The following is a 16,413-nucleotide window of genomic DNA, read 5'->3' as shown; positions in this document are numbered from 1 at the left end:
GTATTTACATAAACATAGCAACCATTTCCGATTGCAAAGACTAAATGCATATTGTTTTTAACCAGCGGGAGGTTTGTAGAGCTATACACACGCTTAAAGCCTGAATTGTTTAAAATTAATACATTTTATTTAATTGTTACACTGCACACAGTGTGGCCCAGGACACTTTAGTGTTCACACAGCTGAAAGAATGTGGCCATATGAGGCCCAGACCACCTCTGAATGTGGTTTGTGTGATCAGATCATAATGTGTCTCGGTGGTCGTTTACACTTGGATTTACTGTGTCCACTTTTAATCAGCTCACCTGAGACGCAAGTTAATACCTGGTAAAACCAGGCTCTGTGTGTCTGGCCACCTGTCCAGGGTGTGCCACACCTCTCACCCAATGTCAGCCTTGATAGGCTCCAGCCTGTGGTGCTCCAGTGGTGACAGAGAATCAATGAATATTTTGTATTATGCAGTTGAAATAAAGTAACAGGCCTTTTTTTCCACAGCAGGCTGTTTGACTCGTCATATAAAAGGAAACACACAGGTTACCACAGGATGTCTACAATAGATACTAAAATGTTATGCTTTTGAGACAATTTTTTAAGCAGATTTAATTTTTGGACAAATAATCTTTTTCTTATTCAAGCATTGCAGGTAAGTATAAAGTTAGGTAGGTGCAGAAGTAGGTTATTAGAGTGAGTTGGGTTAATCTACTTTTTGCTAACAGGTAAGTGTAAGTAACCTAAAGCAGTCGTTTTCACACTATTTGTGCCCAAGGCACACCAAACGGCAAGCCAATATTATCAGGCTAATAACTATGCCAATGTGTGAACGGTGAAAAATAGGTCCCCAGCTTGAAGGTTTTTTAAATTAAATTAAATTATAGTTTTTAGCTAGAGCCTCTTGTGACGGCCCCAGGGCCTCCACTAGGGTTTGGTGTTGGTGTTGTGTTAGGTTCTTTTGTTTCAGAGTGCTGGTGGCTTGATTGGTCGTGGTGATTGGAGGCAGCTGGCAACTGTCTCCAGCCCTTTAAAATGCGCCCTCCTGGGAACTTGGTGCCTCTTCTTTTTCCCCCTGGCACCATGCTGCGTTGATTGCATTTACTTTAGTTTTTGTATAGTTTAGTTTGCATTATAATATTTGGTTATATTGTTTATTCTTGAATTTTTGTTAAAATAAATTACTTATTTTTATGTAACTCCCCATGTTTCCTTATTTGTGATGGTCTTAGAGCCGGACCATAACACTCTTTCTTCGGAAATGGGTGCACAAAACATACTGATACACTAAATTAAAAATTAATTCCTGAATTTTTGTACAGTTGAATATCGCAATAATAATGTGTGGTTATCATAAAGCACAGCACACCTGGATTGGCATCACGGCACACCATTTGAGAACCACTCATCTGAAGTATTAGGTTCAGTGGTAGGATTAGAGATTTGTTAAATCATAAATGTGACCTTCAACGCAGATGAGCGTGACTCATTTTGGGAAAAAGAAATCAAAAGATGGAGAAATGATATTTGACAAAATGTTAATGACCTCACAGATTCTAGTACAAGACTATTTACATGACCATTAAGGTCTAACATTTATAAAATTGAATTAAAGACATTTTAAGACTTTCTGAAGGACCTGAAGACACTCTGCACTTATAGCATTAATGATGACTCTGTTGCTTCAAAGTGGCCCTGTAAGATATGTCAATAGGTGTTTCTCAGATAAAAGGACCTTTAACAGCTGAATTTCCAGGATGCAACATCATCACTTCCTGAGGGACTGTTCCAGTGTCAGGGATTCTTTGACTTCTACCGAGTCCTTCCTTCAGAGAATATTCTAGGATGCATGTATGCATTCTCAGCTGGCATCCAGTAACCACAACTACTTGTGCACAATTTGCCGTAACTGAAGGTGGGGCCTTTTCAGCGACACACACCTTGGCACTCACTAGCCTGTTCCAATGTGTGTTCACTGAATGCTAGGAAGGAGTCTTGCCTTGCCTCTGTAGGACCCGACCTGAAAGGACCCGTCTGACCAAGGAAGCATCCTTGACTTTGAAAAGTGATCTGTAAGCAGGACCCTGAAACTGAAGCAGCGATGTAAATGGAATTCAACCATCATTCATTTTATTATTTACACCTCTGCTTTTCCTAATTTCTTCATGTAATGCTTCAAAATGTCTGTCATGGAAAAGTTTTGGTAAGTGGATGCCAATAAACAGAATGATACAATACTTAACATTTTTCCAAAGCAACAGTGCGAGTCATTTTAACCTCACACCTGGTTAAAGTGTAGTGTCACATTTTCCCTTTCATGTCTCCACACCAACTTCCTCTTCAGTTCCTCTACTCTACTCACTGAGAACTAGTACCTCCCTTTAGGGTACAAATTAAACCAGGAGAGTTACTGGATGTGTCCACTGGATCCATCAATTTCATACTTCCTTTGCTAAAAGTTACATCGGGGCTATTTCGTGCTTATCAGGGGCGTCCAGAGCGACTCGCTGCCTCTGGAAACTCCTGAAAAACTTAACTAAACATGTTGATCAAAAATGACAACAGATTTATTAACCCTTTGAAACGTGAGCAAATTGGCCTTTTTTTCCCCCAAAACATGGGAAGAAGGCGATAAGCAACAAAAGAAGAAATGACCCAAAAAATTACCAAGAAATCGGTAAAAAGAAAATTAAAACGAAATATTTAGAAAGAGTTAAAAACAAACTAACAAACAACTAAATAACCTGGGAGAAGAGCTTAAAATTATAATAATTATGTAACATAATCTAAAATATATAATAATGACCATTATAAATATAGTTTTTCCCTTGATTTTTAAAAATAATTTTCTAATTCTATAAAAAAATTTGCAACTTGTGGAATTGCCCTTTTTCCCCCAATGTTTTTGAAAGAAACTGCACCAATTTGCTCAAGGTTCGATGGTTCAAATACTTGCAAAGGGCGTCTGGAATTAAATTTTTTTCCCTTTACATGTCCTAAAATACATACACATGCTCAAACAGGATCTGTACATGTGCATTAAATGGAGGGATGTCAGATTGAGGGGCAGAGTGAGTTCCAAAGGAACCAAACCAGAGCACAGGAGGCAAACTGGCACTTCAACAGCTACCAGTCTGCACTCCAAACTTGGACACGTACAAGCACTTTAACTAGCAAACCTCTACTTCCCAAGCCTAGTCCCTATTAACTGAGCTACTGCCGCCCCATGAACTCTCTGCATCATGCACACACGGCACTGAACCCAGACACGCATGTATTTTTGTCTTGACATGATATAACACACCTGACAGTCTGGATTCTGCAGTCTTAATCTTTATCAGTAATCTGATTCTGATCTGAGTGAAACCTTCACCTGCATGCTTCTCTCTAATGAGCCCACACAGCTGTCTTAAAATAGCATACGGGTTATAAAAGTGTTTGTCAAGGCCAAAAAGTACAAGTCTGCTCTGTCAACGCACAGACGCCTCCAGCTCAGCAGTATCGATAGCATGTGGTAGACGAGTTCTCTAACAAGGGACTCTGGGGAGCAGCAACATGTGAGAAGCAAACCAGCACTTAGGTGCACGGATAGCCCCGGGAGCAGTTAAAGAAGTTCAGGAAAGTACACAGACAAAGAGTTTGTAATCAGGCTGGAACAGCTGACAGCCTGCCACGTTTCACACTGTCTGCTATAGAAAGGTGCAGACAGACGTTTGTGCAGTTACAAGTGTTCGCTCCGTTCTATACTGCACAATAAACACTAAATAATAAAACAAAATGAACTAAATAGTGTTTCTGACAGCGAACATTTGCTCCATCTGCCAGCTTGCATGAGCTCATCCTTTTTAATTTAAATGTAATCAATCACTTTAATGACTCCCACTGACGAGAGCTGAATAGAATAAAGCAATAAAGCCTGCTGTTTAAACTGAACTGGTTTGCAGCTGTTTTGAACTCAGAGCAAACCACGCCAACATTCACTGAACAGGGATGGGTGACTAAGTGTTGGTGCAACTTTTCTTTAAGGAATTACACGTTAAACTTTATCACCTTTATAGCTTTCAACCAGGACCTTCAGTATTTGCATCAAGTGGCTCGTTAAAAATAAGATTGCTTCAGATTCAGTACAGCTGTCATTGTGTCAGATATGTAATTAATCAACATCAAAGTTCATATAAATATCTAAACTGGACTCTGAGTCTGCAGATTAAAGGAACTGGATTTTTAATTGAGGCCTTGACATCCCTATAAATGTGTAGTTTCCAAGCCCAAACTAATGACATCATCCTGACATACAGGACATTGTATGACTGTTTTTACGAGCTGTTTAGCACTCCTCATGACAAATAAACAGATTCAGAGTGTGCAAAATTGGTGGCGTTCCCCTTTAAAACAAGGCAATACCTATATGTCAAAGGCATCCATATTCAACGAGGTGAAAACTGAACCAAAAATAAATAAAAAAATAATTCGTCAGATGGAGATTTATGGTCCCACAGACAGCAAATGACCACAGCACACCTGCTGCACATTGGCCACTGTTGCTGCAGTTCCTTCTGACTGCCAACGGAGGGCAGTGGAAGTCTGTAATGTCTCTCCTGTTGAGCTGCACTACATCCTGTAGCAATGCATCACAAGTCGATGGTTCCTCTGACTTTAAACTTCTTGGCCGAGCGTTCGCTGGCTCGCTGCTCAAACTTGCTTCCATAGATGTAGGAGACGAAGCCGTTGGTCTCCACTGAAAACACACTGTTCCTCTTGGGGATCACTGTTACAGAACAGGAGGAGGGTGAGAAAAAAAACAGAGTGTTAATCTCATAACGTGTATCATTAACACTGCCATTAGTGCTGAAACAGGTTCTGTCAAAGACTGGAAGCTTTAACTGTAATCTGGTTTAACAGCACATCGTATCGTGACTAAATCCTGATGTGGTGGTTCACAGTTCTCATTTCTGAAGTTAAATTTTACCAAACTGGTTCAACTTTTTAACACGTACTTTTCAAATGACGTAAAAAAAAAAAAATGCAGAAAGTGACTTGTCATAGCAGGAAGAGTACATCAGATCTTAAAGTAAGACTGTCTGCACTGTTATCTGCAAGTAATCGATCTGATTTGTGTGTCCTGACATTACCAGCCTATCTGCATGGACTGCTGTGGAAAAGGTGTTTGTGCCAGTAGCTAAATAGCTACGCTGGTGATGCAGTTTCCCAACACAGACGCATGATAAATAGAGGTACAAGACCATGGTATTCACTCCTATTTATTTCGCCGTCTGTACAAGGACTGTTGTTGTCCATGCTGTCTACTGCTCAGCATCTCCATCACTCTGGATCTGTTGTGTGTGTCACATTCAACGACACTGAAATCCATTATGAGCGACCAGAGTGTCCCGACTGAGACACATCTGCAGAAATCTGATTGCAATTGCATTTTAAAACAACTGTGGTTGGATCTGATTTGCAAAAGTCATGTGGCTTCATGTGTTTTTTTGATGCCCTGACTTTCTAAAATCAGTACTGACCCACATACATGGAATGCAGTTGTTTTTGATTTCATCAGTTACATCTGTGCTTTTCCTGCTCTGATAAGTCAAAATGTCCTCTGCGAAATGGTCTATGCATTCTAATGTCACGCATCTCTTCACAAAAAGTTCGAGAACTATTAATATTGTTACAACTTTGTCCGAATCGTTAGTTTGGACGACAGAGTTTTGAAAACTCTTAACAAACAAGAGCAAAAACATGAGCAGCTGAAATCTCAGTGAGAGAGACACGTCCTGCTGTCTCACCTTTCAGTCTGTTTTCTTTGGTGATGAAATTGAAAACATGTTTCAACTCCTGGACCAGAATCCCTGTAGTCCCGACATATGATGGGCACTTAGACCGGACCACTGGGAGAGGGAAAACAAACTGTTAGTACGACACTGTCACAGCTGCGTCTGTTGGTGATGGTTTAGGGTGGTTAGTAGTTCTTACACTCAACTCACATAAAAACACAGGCTGCTGTTTACAAAAAGGTAATCAGATCATCACTTAAGTATGTATATGCAAACAACAGGTACTTTGTATGGTTTCACAGTAAAGCACAGGTAACAGCGATCAATAAGATAAACCGTTCAGTGGGTCACAAGTCCCATTTAAACTGTACATCAATTCTCATCTTCATACAGACATAAACATGAATCCTTTTTACACCTGACTGGACAAACTCAGCCCTCATACCAACTGACACCATGCTGGTCTCATAACAGGCTTTGATCGATAACTTATAAAGTGTATTTGATATGAAAAAAACCTCCTGGATTCCTTGGAGATTTGCATTTGCAGAAAGTGGGCACTGAGGGTTGTTAAGTTCCTCCATGAGGTGTGTGTCACAGCCTCTGATGCAGCTTCAACTGCTGAACGTGTCGATAAGAAGGCAAACTAAGATAACTACTTCTGTTGTTTTTACAGCACCTGCATGCATGTGTCCCTTTCACCTCACACAGTATCTTTAGAAACATCACCCGCATAGTTTGAAAACTGCTGATGGACACTCTGGACACAAAAGATTTTCTTTGGTGATTGTTACAGACTGTGGCAACAACTGAACTTGAGACGTCTAGCTGTGCGAGGTTAAACTCAGCATCTTTACTAAGGTGGATCTTTACATCGCCATTCTCTCTTAAACTATTGCATCTTAAAGATATTTTTAATGGGCATTTTTTGCCTTTAATTGATAGGATGGTGAAGTGTGAAAGGGGGAGAGAGAGGGAGAGACATGCAGCAAAGGGCCACAGGCTGGAGTCGAACCCGGGCTGCTGCGTCAACAGCCTTGTACATGGGGCGCCTGCTCTACCACTAAGCCACAGACACCCCGAACTACTGCATCTTGATGCAGCAAAGTCAATAATCGGAAATTTAAAACCCAATTCTCACCATTATGATAAACAACTTTATAAGCATGGGCTGTATGTTCCTTACAGCTCATGTAATCGGATGGTGAAACATCACAGACCGAAATGTGTGTTGCATTCTGCCTGGAAAACGTGAGGTCAGGTGCTTGGTGCTACTTCTGTGCCTTTTTTGAGCCAGCTTTCAAGTGCGGCAGGTTGCGTCTGAGGTTGCTAAGCAACCTTAACAAGCACCATATCATAGCCTTTTAACCTGAAATCCTGAGTGCAGAGCTGATCTTCTTCCAGGAGCTGTTTATAAGTGTGTAGGCCTATCGTCTGTGGGACAGATGTAGAGCTCTGGGTAGCCCTTCATCAACATGATCAACTTTTCCATATTTACCACAGACTGATATTTATGGAAGAAGGAAAAGACATTTGTAGGATGTGACTGGTTGTTCTACGTCACATGACATGCAGCATGGGCTGCTGCGTTCCAAAGTTGAACTTGGTTTACCTTTGGGCGCAGCCATCACAACCTGAAAAGTAGCCGCTCTGGAATGTGTGCATGTCACAATGGTGTTTAAGTTTTAAAAGTAGCAATTAGTCGAACAGTAAGAAAAAATAAATCTTGTACAGAAATTAGGGCTGCCCCAGACTAAGAATTTTCCTCGTCGACCAAAAGTCGTCATTTAGGGCCATTAGTTGACTAGTCGCCTGCATGTTTATGATATTAATGTAATGATTAAATGATATATTTTGGTGGTTTGAGTTGAAGGTGTGAGAAAGAATAGTATCAGTAACATTGTTAACACTGTGCTACATTACAGAGAAATACAAAACCATACTAATGAACCTTCATTAATATAGGCCTATATTTTATCTCCAAGTGCACGTCACACACTGAGCGAGCCGCCTATTAATGACGCTGTGGGCTAATGGGCATGTAGCTACTTCCATGTTTCAGATGATACGTCATGTTTGTAGTCGACCAATGAAGATGAGTTTACATATCACCTTGGGTTCGTCCTTCACCTTCTCAAAATGATCCCACACTTTGGATTTCCTGCCTGACATGTTATTAACTAGCCTGTGGAATAACCGCAGGTACCAGCCCTGGAAATTAACCTGACTGATTAACGACACTGTGATGTTAATTTTAGAGAAAACTAAACATCTACCTGTGAGGATGGCACCATGGAAGTCTGCCTTCAGGAGCTTCTGTTGCACAAACTGTGGAGTGCTGAAAAAGCACAACACATGAAGCTAAAGTAATACAGACTTATGAAATCGCTTCAAGTGAGCTGTTCATGAGGAATGTCAGCGTCTGTGGAACTCCAAACAGATTTACCTTGTTGGTTTAAATCCACCACACAGGTCAGTGATGTACTGTTTCCAGTGTTCATGCAGAGGCAGGAAAAGCTCGTATCTACAACGATAATGACAAAGACTGTGATGCTGAGGAGAGAGGAGGGGCTGAAAACTGCAGGCTACATGGGAAATGCACCACAGTCAATTCTGAAAAGAATATTTTGACATGGTCATGTACATCAACTATCCAGGCACATGTTTTCCTATCCTTCAGATTCCCCACCAACCTCTGGTGCTCAGGTTTGATCTGGAAGATCTTCATCGCCCTCTTCTGCCGAGCGTTGAGTCCTTTGGCTTTCTTGCTGCTCCTCTTGGACTTGTCCTTCTTGGACGTGGCGTAGCCCAGTATCAGCGCCTTGTGACTCAATATGCCCTGTACATCCTGTTGTGTGTTCGGCAGAATGCTGTTCTTCAGGAATGCCCGGGTGAAGGCCCCCGCTTTAGAGGGGGTCTGAGACTGGAAACCAGACAATGGCACAGAGGACATTTACAGAGAAGTGAATCTGCAGACAGCACATTAAAGACTTTGACAACATGACTGAAAACTGCACAAGAGATCACACACGGTTTAGTTACACTATACAGCACATCACGTGACCACTGAGTAGGGATAGACCGATATGGATTTTTTTAGGGCCGATGCCGATTTTTTTCCATCACCCTTAGCCGATGACCGATTATGGACTGCCGATTTTCTTGAGCCGATATTTGGGGCCGATACTGCTTTTGCTCCCTCAATTTACATAAAAAAAATGACACAATGATAACAAATATTACAGGTCTCAAGTTTAAAATAAGAAACATTTATTGAACAGTAAAAAATACTACAACAAGATGGAAAGCTGAGGTAGAACAGGTAGAATATTATTATTATTATTATACATTCAAATAAAAAAAAAGAGTTCAGTGCTCTTAAATCTTCCAGTAATGTCTTTATAAAATAAACAAATATTTAAGCTGAAGCATAAATAAAACAACAACTACTGTACACAGTAGGATTCAACAGCTTTGTTCAACTTAACCACATACTTTCAAATGAAAAAAAGTGCCAGGGAAAAATAAATCCGCGAACCCACGCGCGTATCGGCCGGCCGATGTATCGGTCTATCCTTACCACTGAGCGCTATCTGCTTACCTCAACACCAAGAACCTTCACCAGTTCCCGAGGAATCGGGGCTCGAACAAGTCTTTCTGTTCAAAGGACACAAACAAAACTAGTATTACACAAAACCTAATAAAAAAATCAGAAAATAGTGAAAAATCTTGTTCATAATAGCAACAGTCCAAAACCAAAAGATTATCAGTTTACAATGACATAACATAGAGAAAGAGAAGCAGGGGGCTGACACTGTTTGGTAGATAATTGGCTTATGTGATTAATTATCAAAGTTGTTGTCAATTAAATATGTTGACTAATCAAGCTCTAAGGTCAGTATGACCATTCGGGCTGCAACGATTAGTCGACTAATCGATGACTAATCGAGTATTAAAATAATCGGTGACTATTTTAGTAGTTGACTACTCGGCACTATAAAAGTACCCAAAAATACTCTTATTGCAGCTTCTTCTTTTTTTTTAAAAAAATATGTTTTTGGGCATTTTGCCTTTATTGGACAGGACAGCCAAGTGTGAAAGGGGGAGAGAGAGGGGGGGATGACATGCAGCAAAGGGCCACAGGCTGGACTCGAACCTGGGCCGCTGCGGCTTTATTGCAGCTTCTTGCGTCCAAATATTGGCAGCTTTACACACCCATGACTGTGAACTAAAACCCTTTGGCGTGAGTATGAAACAAGACATTAGATGACATAAATCTTGGGGTTTGGGAGAGACAGACCGACATTTTTCAACACATTTTGCGATAAAATGATTAGTTGACTAATCGAAGAAATAATCGACAGATTAGTTGACAATGAAAATAATCGTTAGTTGCAGCCCTAATGACCATAATATAAAATTCCCTTATTTCCTTCTTTCATGAACACCAATTTATATTACAATCTGATCATTATTTTGCTGTAAATTCAAAACCTTTTCAGGAAAAGTTATTGGATTTTGGGATTTTTAAATAGTTTGTTATTGTTTGAGGACTAGAAAGCTATACTAAAAACTTCAGGTTCTCTAGAGAGTGTGTGAGTACTAAATAAATAAAGCCAAAGAACCACCAAGAACTTAGACTTTTACTTGGACTCTGACCTCAGCGGGGGACACTCACTTTGAAAAGGTGGTGAGGAAAGCCTGTAAACGGCTCCTTTTTCTGACTGCTCTCGTCAGACATGGCCTCCCCAGCGAGGGCCATGTTTCCATCAACACTGCTGTGATCAGGCTGTGTCTGGAGTATAGCGCTCTCCTTCTGGTAAGATGCAATTAAAGTCTGGAGAGGGTGCAAAAGAGGGCCCACGGGATCATCTCCAGAGGCTGCACCCTGCCACCGCAACTCCCATCTCCTCAGAGCAGGAGGGAACAGGGAGCCACTCAGCTGGTCAAAGAGATGACTCATGTACAACATCCTCTCCATGATTTGCTCCCAAACATGAGCAGACTGTACCAACAGGTGGCTACAGAGCAGCAACTCATCCAGTGCAGAATAAACAGGATGTAAGCAGCAACCCTGCCTTCAGCAATCAAACTGTACAATACAGAACTGAGTGAAACAAAAGATAGATAGCTGAGGGTTTTGGGGTTCTTCTCTAGTATGTTGTTGATGTTATGGCAATTTAAATGTATGCATGGTTGTATATAAGTGTGTGATATATGGGTGTATATAGATATGTATAGTTTAAATATTTTTATATTATGTAAAATCATATATAGGTATTCTGCTTTTTAAATGTAAATTCTGTGTCTCAAACTCAAGAAGCTACCAACGGGAAAGCTTTCAACTTTCTTCTAACCTGTTGACTTTTTCATGAAGGTGTTGGATGTCCATGTTTTGGGGTGAGCAATTTACACACATCACTGAAACTCCACCGCTGGAAAAGCCCCATTCTCTCATCATTTTAACATGTAGATAGGTTTTAGGACAAGCCATTGCATGACAAGTACAGATGCTGAGAATGACCTAAATACCTAAATGTCACAATGACAGGTGTCAACATGTGCCCGGGATTTTACTTTTTGCGCTGACTGACAATAATGTGAAGGAATATCCTGATTTCTGTGAAGACAGGGACTTTCTGTGACACTGATGAACGAATATCTCAGATGTGCTCAGATAACCTCTCTACAGTCAGTGCGTTGCATAAGCGAGGTTAAATAACATGTCATACCTTCACTGATTTACAATTTAGCTTCAGGGGAAGCAAATTAAAAGTATTAACAGCAGCTGCTTTAACAGCCAGGACGGTGTGAACGGGACTGTCAAAGACAGTCTTTTCAGAAAGAAGACAAACGTGTCCGACCAGCTACTGCAGGACTTTTCTGTACAGTCAGACTGAGAAAGTACAGAACCGTTTACTACTGTTCTGCTGATAACAGCAACAACCCCCAGGCAACAATGATGTAACCAACATCTCCCCCAAAAGTTCAGACACTGGCTGATGTGCTACATGAAGGGCTTTCATGACCCAGACAAACAGGTGGAGCATCTTTTTCTGACTGAAATGTGTCAAGTATCAAAATGTCCCATACTGAAAGCTGCGATCAAATGTCTGGTCAGATAGTTCCTGATTTCAATTATAATCTGGCTAATTTATTTAGGCAAAGATCTTGTACAGGAGTAACATGTATTAGCTGACAAAGTAAGCTTCTTTTGTGAAAGGTGCCTTAGGCCCTGATCAAACAGAAAGCATTTTAGCCACTGGAGGCAGCTTTTTCTAATTGTTTCTAACGAGGATGAAGCTTTTTGCTCGTTGTTTTTGCGTTGCTACACACCTCATGTTTCTAGGTGCCTGGCGTTTTTGCAGGAGTGCTCTGAACTCCCTGAGTTGAAAAAACTGAACCTCAGGGTGGAAAAGCGCCCCATGTCATCTTCATCATCTTTTTTCCCCATTGTGCAATCTGATGATTTGAGAAGCAGGCCTTCTGTGGTGGTCACGAAAACAAGTTAACAGTTGGTAAACAATGGAGGAGAAACTGGTGGTGCCCCCCATGATCCACCCTCTTTTTTAGGGTCTCATGTACCCACACAGATCTGTGTTTACCGGTGACCAACAAACTATTTGCTGACAGCCTCTCACCCTCAACCAGCGCTACAGCAAGTACCCTGTGCTTTGCATTTTGCAACCTGCAAAAGCTTTCTGTGTGATCAGGGCCTTAATCTGTGGCATCATCAAAATGTAAAGTCTAGGGATGCACCGAAAAGAAAATTTGTGGCCGAAGCCGAAGCCGAATAATATTCAACGCTTGGCCGAATACCGAATATTGTTGTTTAGTTTTTCATTAGTTTTTGCAGATGAACCCCCTCCAGATTAGTGTTGTCACGGTACCAAATTGGATCCCACTGTGCGATACCAATGAAAATATCATGGTTCTGAGTAGTGTCACGATACCACAGCGAAAATGAGGCAGATGTGCCTTTTGTCATTTATAAAAAGATAAATCACTTTTCTATAATACATCAATGATATTTCAATGGAATAAATTACGTATTGACTTATTCATACTTCAAAAACAGCATCAATGAGTGATGAACATAGGAGGGATCAAAATAAAATAAATAAATAAAATAAGAATCAACCAGCCACCCTCCTCCCCTTCATAAGTAAAGAACAGTCCCTAAAGTGCGGTGAGGTTTGTGGGCCGTTACCTTCCACTGAAAGACTGAAAGAGAGAAATGTGAACGGCTCGTTTCTCCTCTGATACGCCACATACTGCGTGCCGCCATGGCTCGGCTGTACAGGTACTTTTGGGCAGTCATGACAACAAGTTATTCACCTGGAGCCGGACATCTCCGTCGCCGGTAAGCCGTTATCATACGCCGCTGTATTTGACAGGAATACGTATTCCTGTCCGTGTCTGTGACCCCCGTTCAACACACAACCGGCGGGTTTTGCCGTTTCGTTTCTGCTGCTGGTTTAAATCTGTACTCACACAGCGTGCTGAATGATTTATTTTGCCCGCACAAAACTATTTTTAGTCGCAAATACCAGTGCGGTGATGGACGGAGTAAAATATCGCCACACTGCCGACATTTTACTCCGTCCATCACTGCACACTGTTTGATTGCGTTATCAAAACACACCGCTGTTATTCGGCCTTGCTTTTCACTTATTCCACCGAATACCGAATGTGGGTTTTTTTGCAATATTCGGCCGAATATATTCGGTTACCGAATATTCGGTGCATCCCTAATAAAGTCTATGAGCTGAGCAAGAACTCGCAGGCAGAGCCAGTGAGAGAGACCCTACTGCACCTTTTCAGAGGGCCTTATAACGCAGAAGGAAACCCAGAAGCTAGAAATGCTGTTTGGCGTATGGGCAGGCCAGCAGTTCAACTGGACTGAATAGGTGCCATCATGGAATCTGGTATCGAGTTATTATCGCACATCTATGGCAACAGCCACAGAGCCCACAAAAAATCCACTGGATGACGTGTTTCACATCATGAATTTGAGCGGAGAGGTGAGCAGGGAGATCTGGGTGCTGGCAACATGGAGGGAAGTTGACCACAGTTCATATACACATGGTACCCACACTGTTATGGTACAAAATAGACAGACATGCATATCTTCTTCAGTTACTATCAGTACAGAAACTGGAGGATGAGAAAGAGGCAAACCTTTCTCACATCAGACATATTGATTCGTTGAGGCAGGAAAAGTACAGGCGGAAATAATACCATTTATTGAGACTGTTCCAGTCTCATGTGGCAGAGAGCCATGTCACTGAGCCAGCATGAACAATACCAGCATGCTGGCATTGGCACACAGCCGTGTTTGTTTGAAAGTATGAATGCAGGCGAAGTGGAAAATTACTGAGAGGTACTCACTTAAGTAGGTTAAGCCTTCCATTTTTAACATTAATATCGTTATTAACTACATCTAAATAAGTCAAGTGTTACAGAAATGTAAATGAGGTGCCATCCTTTATAACTTTTGTCGATGTGTTCTGTCATTACTGTAGCCTACTATGTGCTTGTATGTATTTCTGTTTTACCATCAGCAGTACCTAGCCAAGAGATAGTTTTGTTGTATTTGTGCTCTTACTTAAAAGGGATAGTTCACCCCAAAATCAAAAACACATTTTTTCCTCTTACCTGTGGCTGTATTTATCAATCTAGATAGTTATGGTGTGAGTATTTGAGATATCGGCCATAGAGATGTCTGCCTTCTCTCTAAACAGGTCATTCACTCCGCAGACATTAATTTTATGCACACTGTATTGGTATTTTGAACATTAGAGTATAAAGGCAGGAACAACATTGTTGCCGTCAGGTGTTTCACTCCATAAGAGCAAAAGGTTTTTGAGCGCTGTGGCGCAGGACAGTGTGCAACGTGCTGAAATCTGTGTTCGATTTGGATGAAAGATAAAGAAATGAACATTTATTCAACTTGTGTTTGCTGGTATGAATAAATACAATGACTGTTTGCCAACTGGAACCTGAAGTTTATCGTCTGAACTCAAAACAAGGAAGCTGTGGCATCAACCGAGGAAAGTGCGTCAGCCAGGTCAGGTCAGGTGAAACATCTCTGTAGCTGCAAGTAATAGACTTAGCTCCCACAATTTAACTAGATGTCACTCAGTATGTGCAGAACTCAGCTGCAAGGGTTCTCACCCGGACCAAGCCTTGGCAGCACATTAACTCCACCCTTAAACACCTACACTGGCTTCCAGTCAAGTTCCGCATCGCCTTCAAATTCCTCCTCCTTGCCTATAAAGCTCGCCATGACCTTGCCCCACGGTACCTATCAAACCTCCTCACTGATTACACCCCCTCACGGAACCTGCAGCCCGCTGACTTGGGTCTCCTCAACGTCCCTCACACCAGTAGGCGAACATTTGGGGACAGAGCCTTCAGTGTGGCAGCCCCAACCCTCTGGAACTCTCTCCCCAAGGAGATTAGCCAGGCGCCAACACTGGACATTTTTAAATCTGCATTGAAAAGACACCTGTTCACCCTGGCTTTTGGTTGCTAGATTGTTATTTTTGTTGTTGTAAAGTGACCTTGGGTCTCCTGAAAGGTGCTATATAAGTTATTATCGTTATTATTATTTCAGCTTGTGGTGCTTGAAATGCCAAAAAACACTTTTGAAAAACTCAATGTCTCTTTTCAGTAGATGCACGCTTCCTTCATGTGCAGTGATACAGTTGGCAGGCGTAGCTCGATAGCAAGAAAATAGTTTCTACATGAAACTGCTCACAACAAGGTCTGTGGATTATCTTGAGTAGCTGGGTCATGATTTCTGCAAAGAGACATTTCTGCTGAGTTTTTCAAATGTTTTTATTTGGCACTTTAAGCACCACAAGCTGAGTGCCATCTAGTTCCATTATATTGGAGAGAAGACAGACATCTCTACAGCTGATATCTCCAACACTCAGCAACTCACACCAATCAAATCTAGATTGGTAACCAGCACTAGAGCTAAGAGGAAAAATATGTGTTTTTGATTTTGGGGTGAACTGACCCTTTAAATATCATTGTGAATGCAGGACTTATGTTTGTAACAGAGTATTTCTACACTGCAGTGTAGTTACTTGTGCTTTCAGAGTACTTCTTCCTCCACTGCTTTCACAGCGTGCCTACACAGATATTATTAAGATAAGGAGGACATTTTGTCGGTTGTGACATGAGACTGATAAATGTCGGATTCACGTGTCAACATTTATGAACTCGCCCTTTAAATCACAACCTCGCTTCCCTCTTCGAAGATTAAACTCACCGTCCATTTCCACGTTTCTGCGGACTCCCTGAAGAAACGGTATTACATTAAATACCCGTCCTGACTGCAAGAGACACTTTCAACACATGCGATTTGAACACAACATAACTTCACTTCCTTCCTTCTTCTTCTGCAGCTCTTTTTCTGGGGGGTTTCCGGCAGACTGTCTGCTGCGGGGCGTAATGTCGCCCCCTACAGTCAAAACCGCCCATTACAAGTACTGTCTACTTCACAGTTTTAAATTAAAGACACATTCTGACGTGATGGTCAGTCTTTTCTTACAGAACAATGGATTTAAAGAAAAAAAAATTATAGACTTGTTTTTTCATTGTCTAATCAAGTTGTGCTGGTGCCATCATCCACATC

General features: G+C 41.4%; 1 protein-coding gene across 2 annotated transcripts; it reads right to left on the bottom strand.

Moving 5' to 3' along the window:
• Positions 1 to 2,533: 2,533 nt before the first annotated feature.
• pop4 (POP4 homolog, ribonuclease P/MRP subunit) lies at positions 2,534 to 16,184 on the bottom strand. 2 transcript variants are annotated; one of them, XM_033636196.2, is made up of 7 exons: positions 16,048 to 16,184; positions 9,367 to 9,422; positions 8,459 to 8,688; positions 8,212 to 8,289; positions 8,042 to 8,103; positions 5,778 to 5,879; positions 2,534 to 4,756 (listed from the first exon to the last, which is right to left on the bottom strand). In XM_033636196.2, exons 1-7 carry the CDS (start codon positions 16,052 to 16,054, stop codon positions 4,620 to 4,622), a joined length of 672 nt encoding a protein of 223 aa, XP_033492087.2. In that variant the 5' UTR covers positions 16,055 to 16,184; the 3' UTR covers positions 2,534 to 4,619. The 2 variants fall into 2 exon arrangements, with proteins under 2 accessions (XP_033492087.2, XP_033492157.1); XM_033636266.2 differs by lacking the exon at positions 5,778 to 5,879.
• Positions 16,185 to 16,413: the final 229 nt, after the last annotated feature.

This window comes from Epinephelus lanceolatus, chromosome 2 (genome assembly GCF_041903045.1).
Source record: "Epinephelus lanceolatus isolate andai-2023 chromosome 2, ASM4190304v1, whole genome shotgun sequence".
Classification (NCBI taxonomy): Eukaryota; Metazoa; Chordata; class Actinopteri; order Perciformes; family Serranidae; genus Epinephelus; species Epinephelus lanceolatus.
This window is presented reverse-complemented; position numbering and strand designations above follow the sequence as displayed.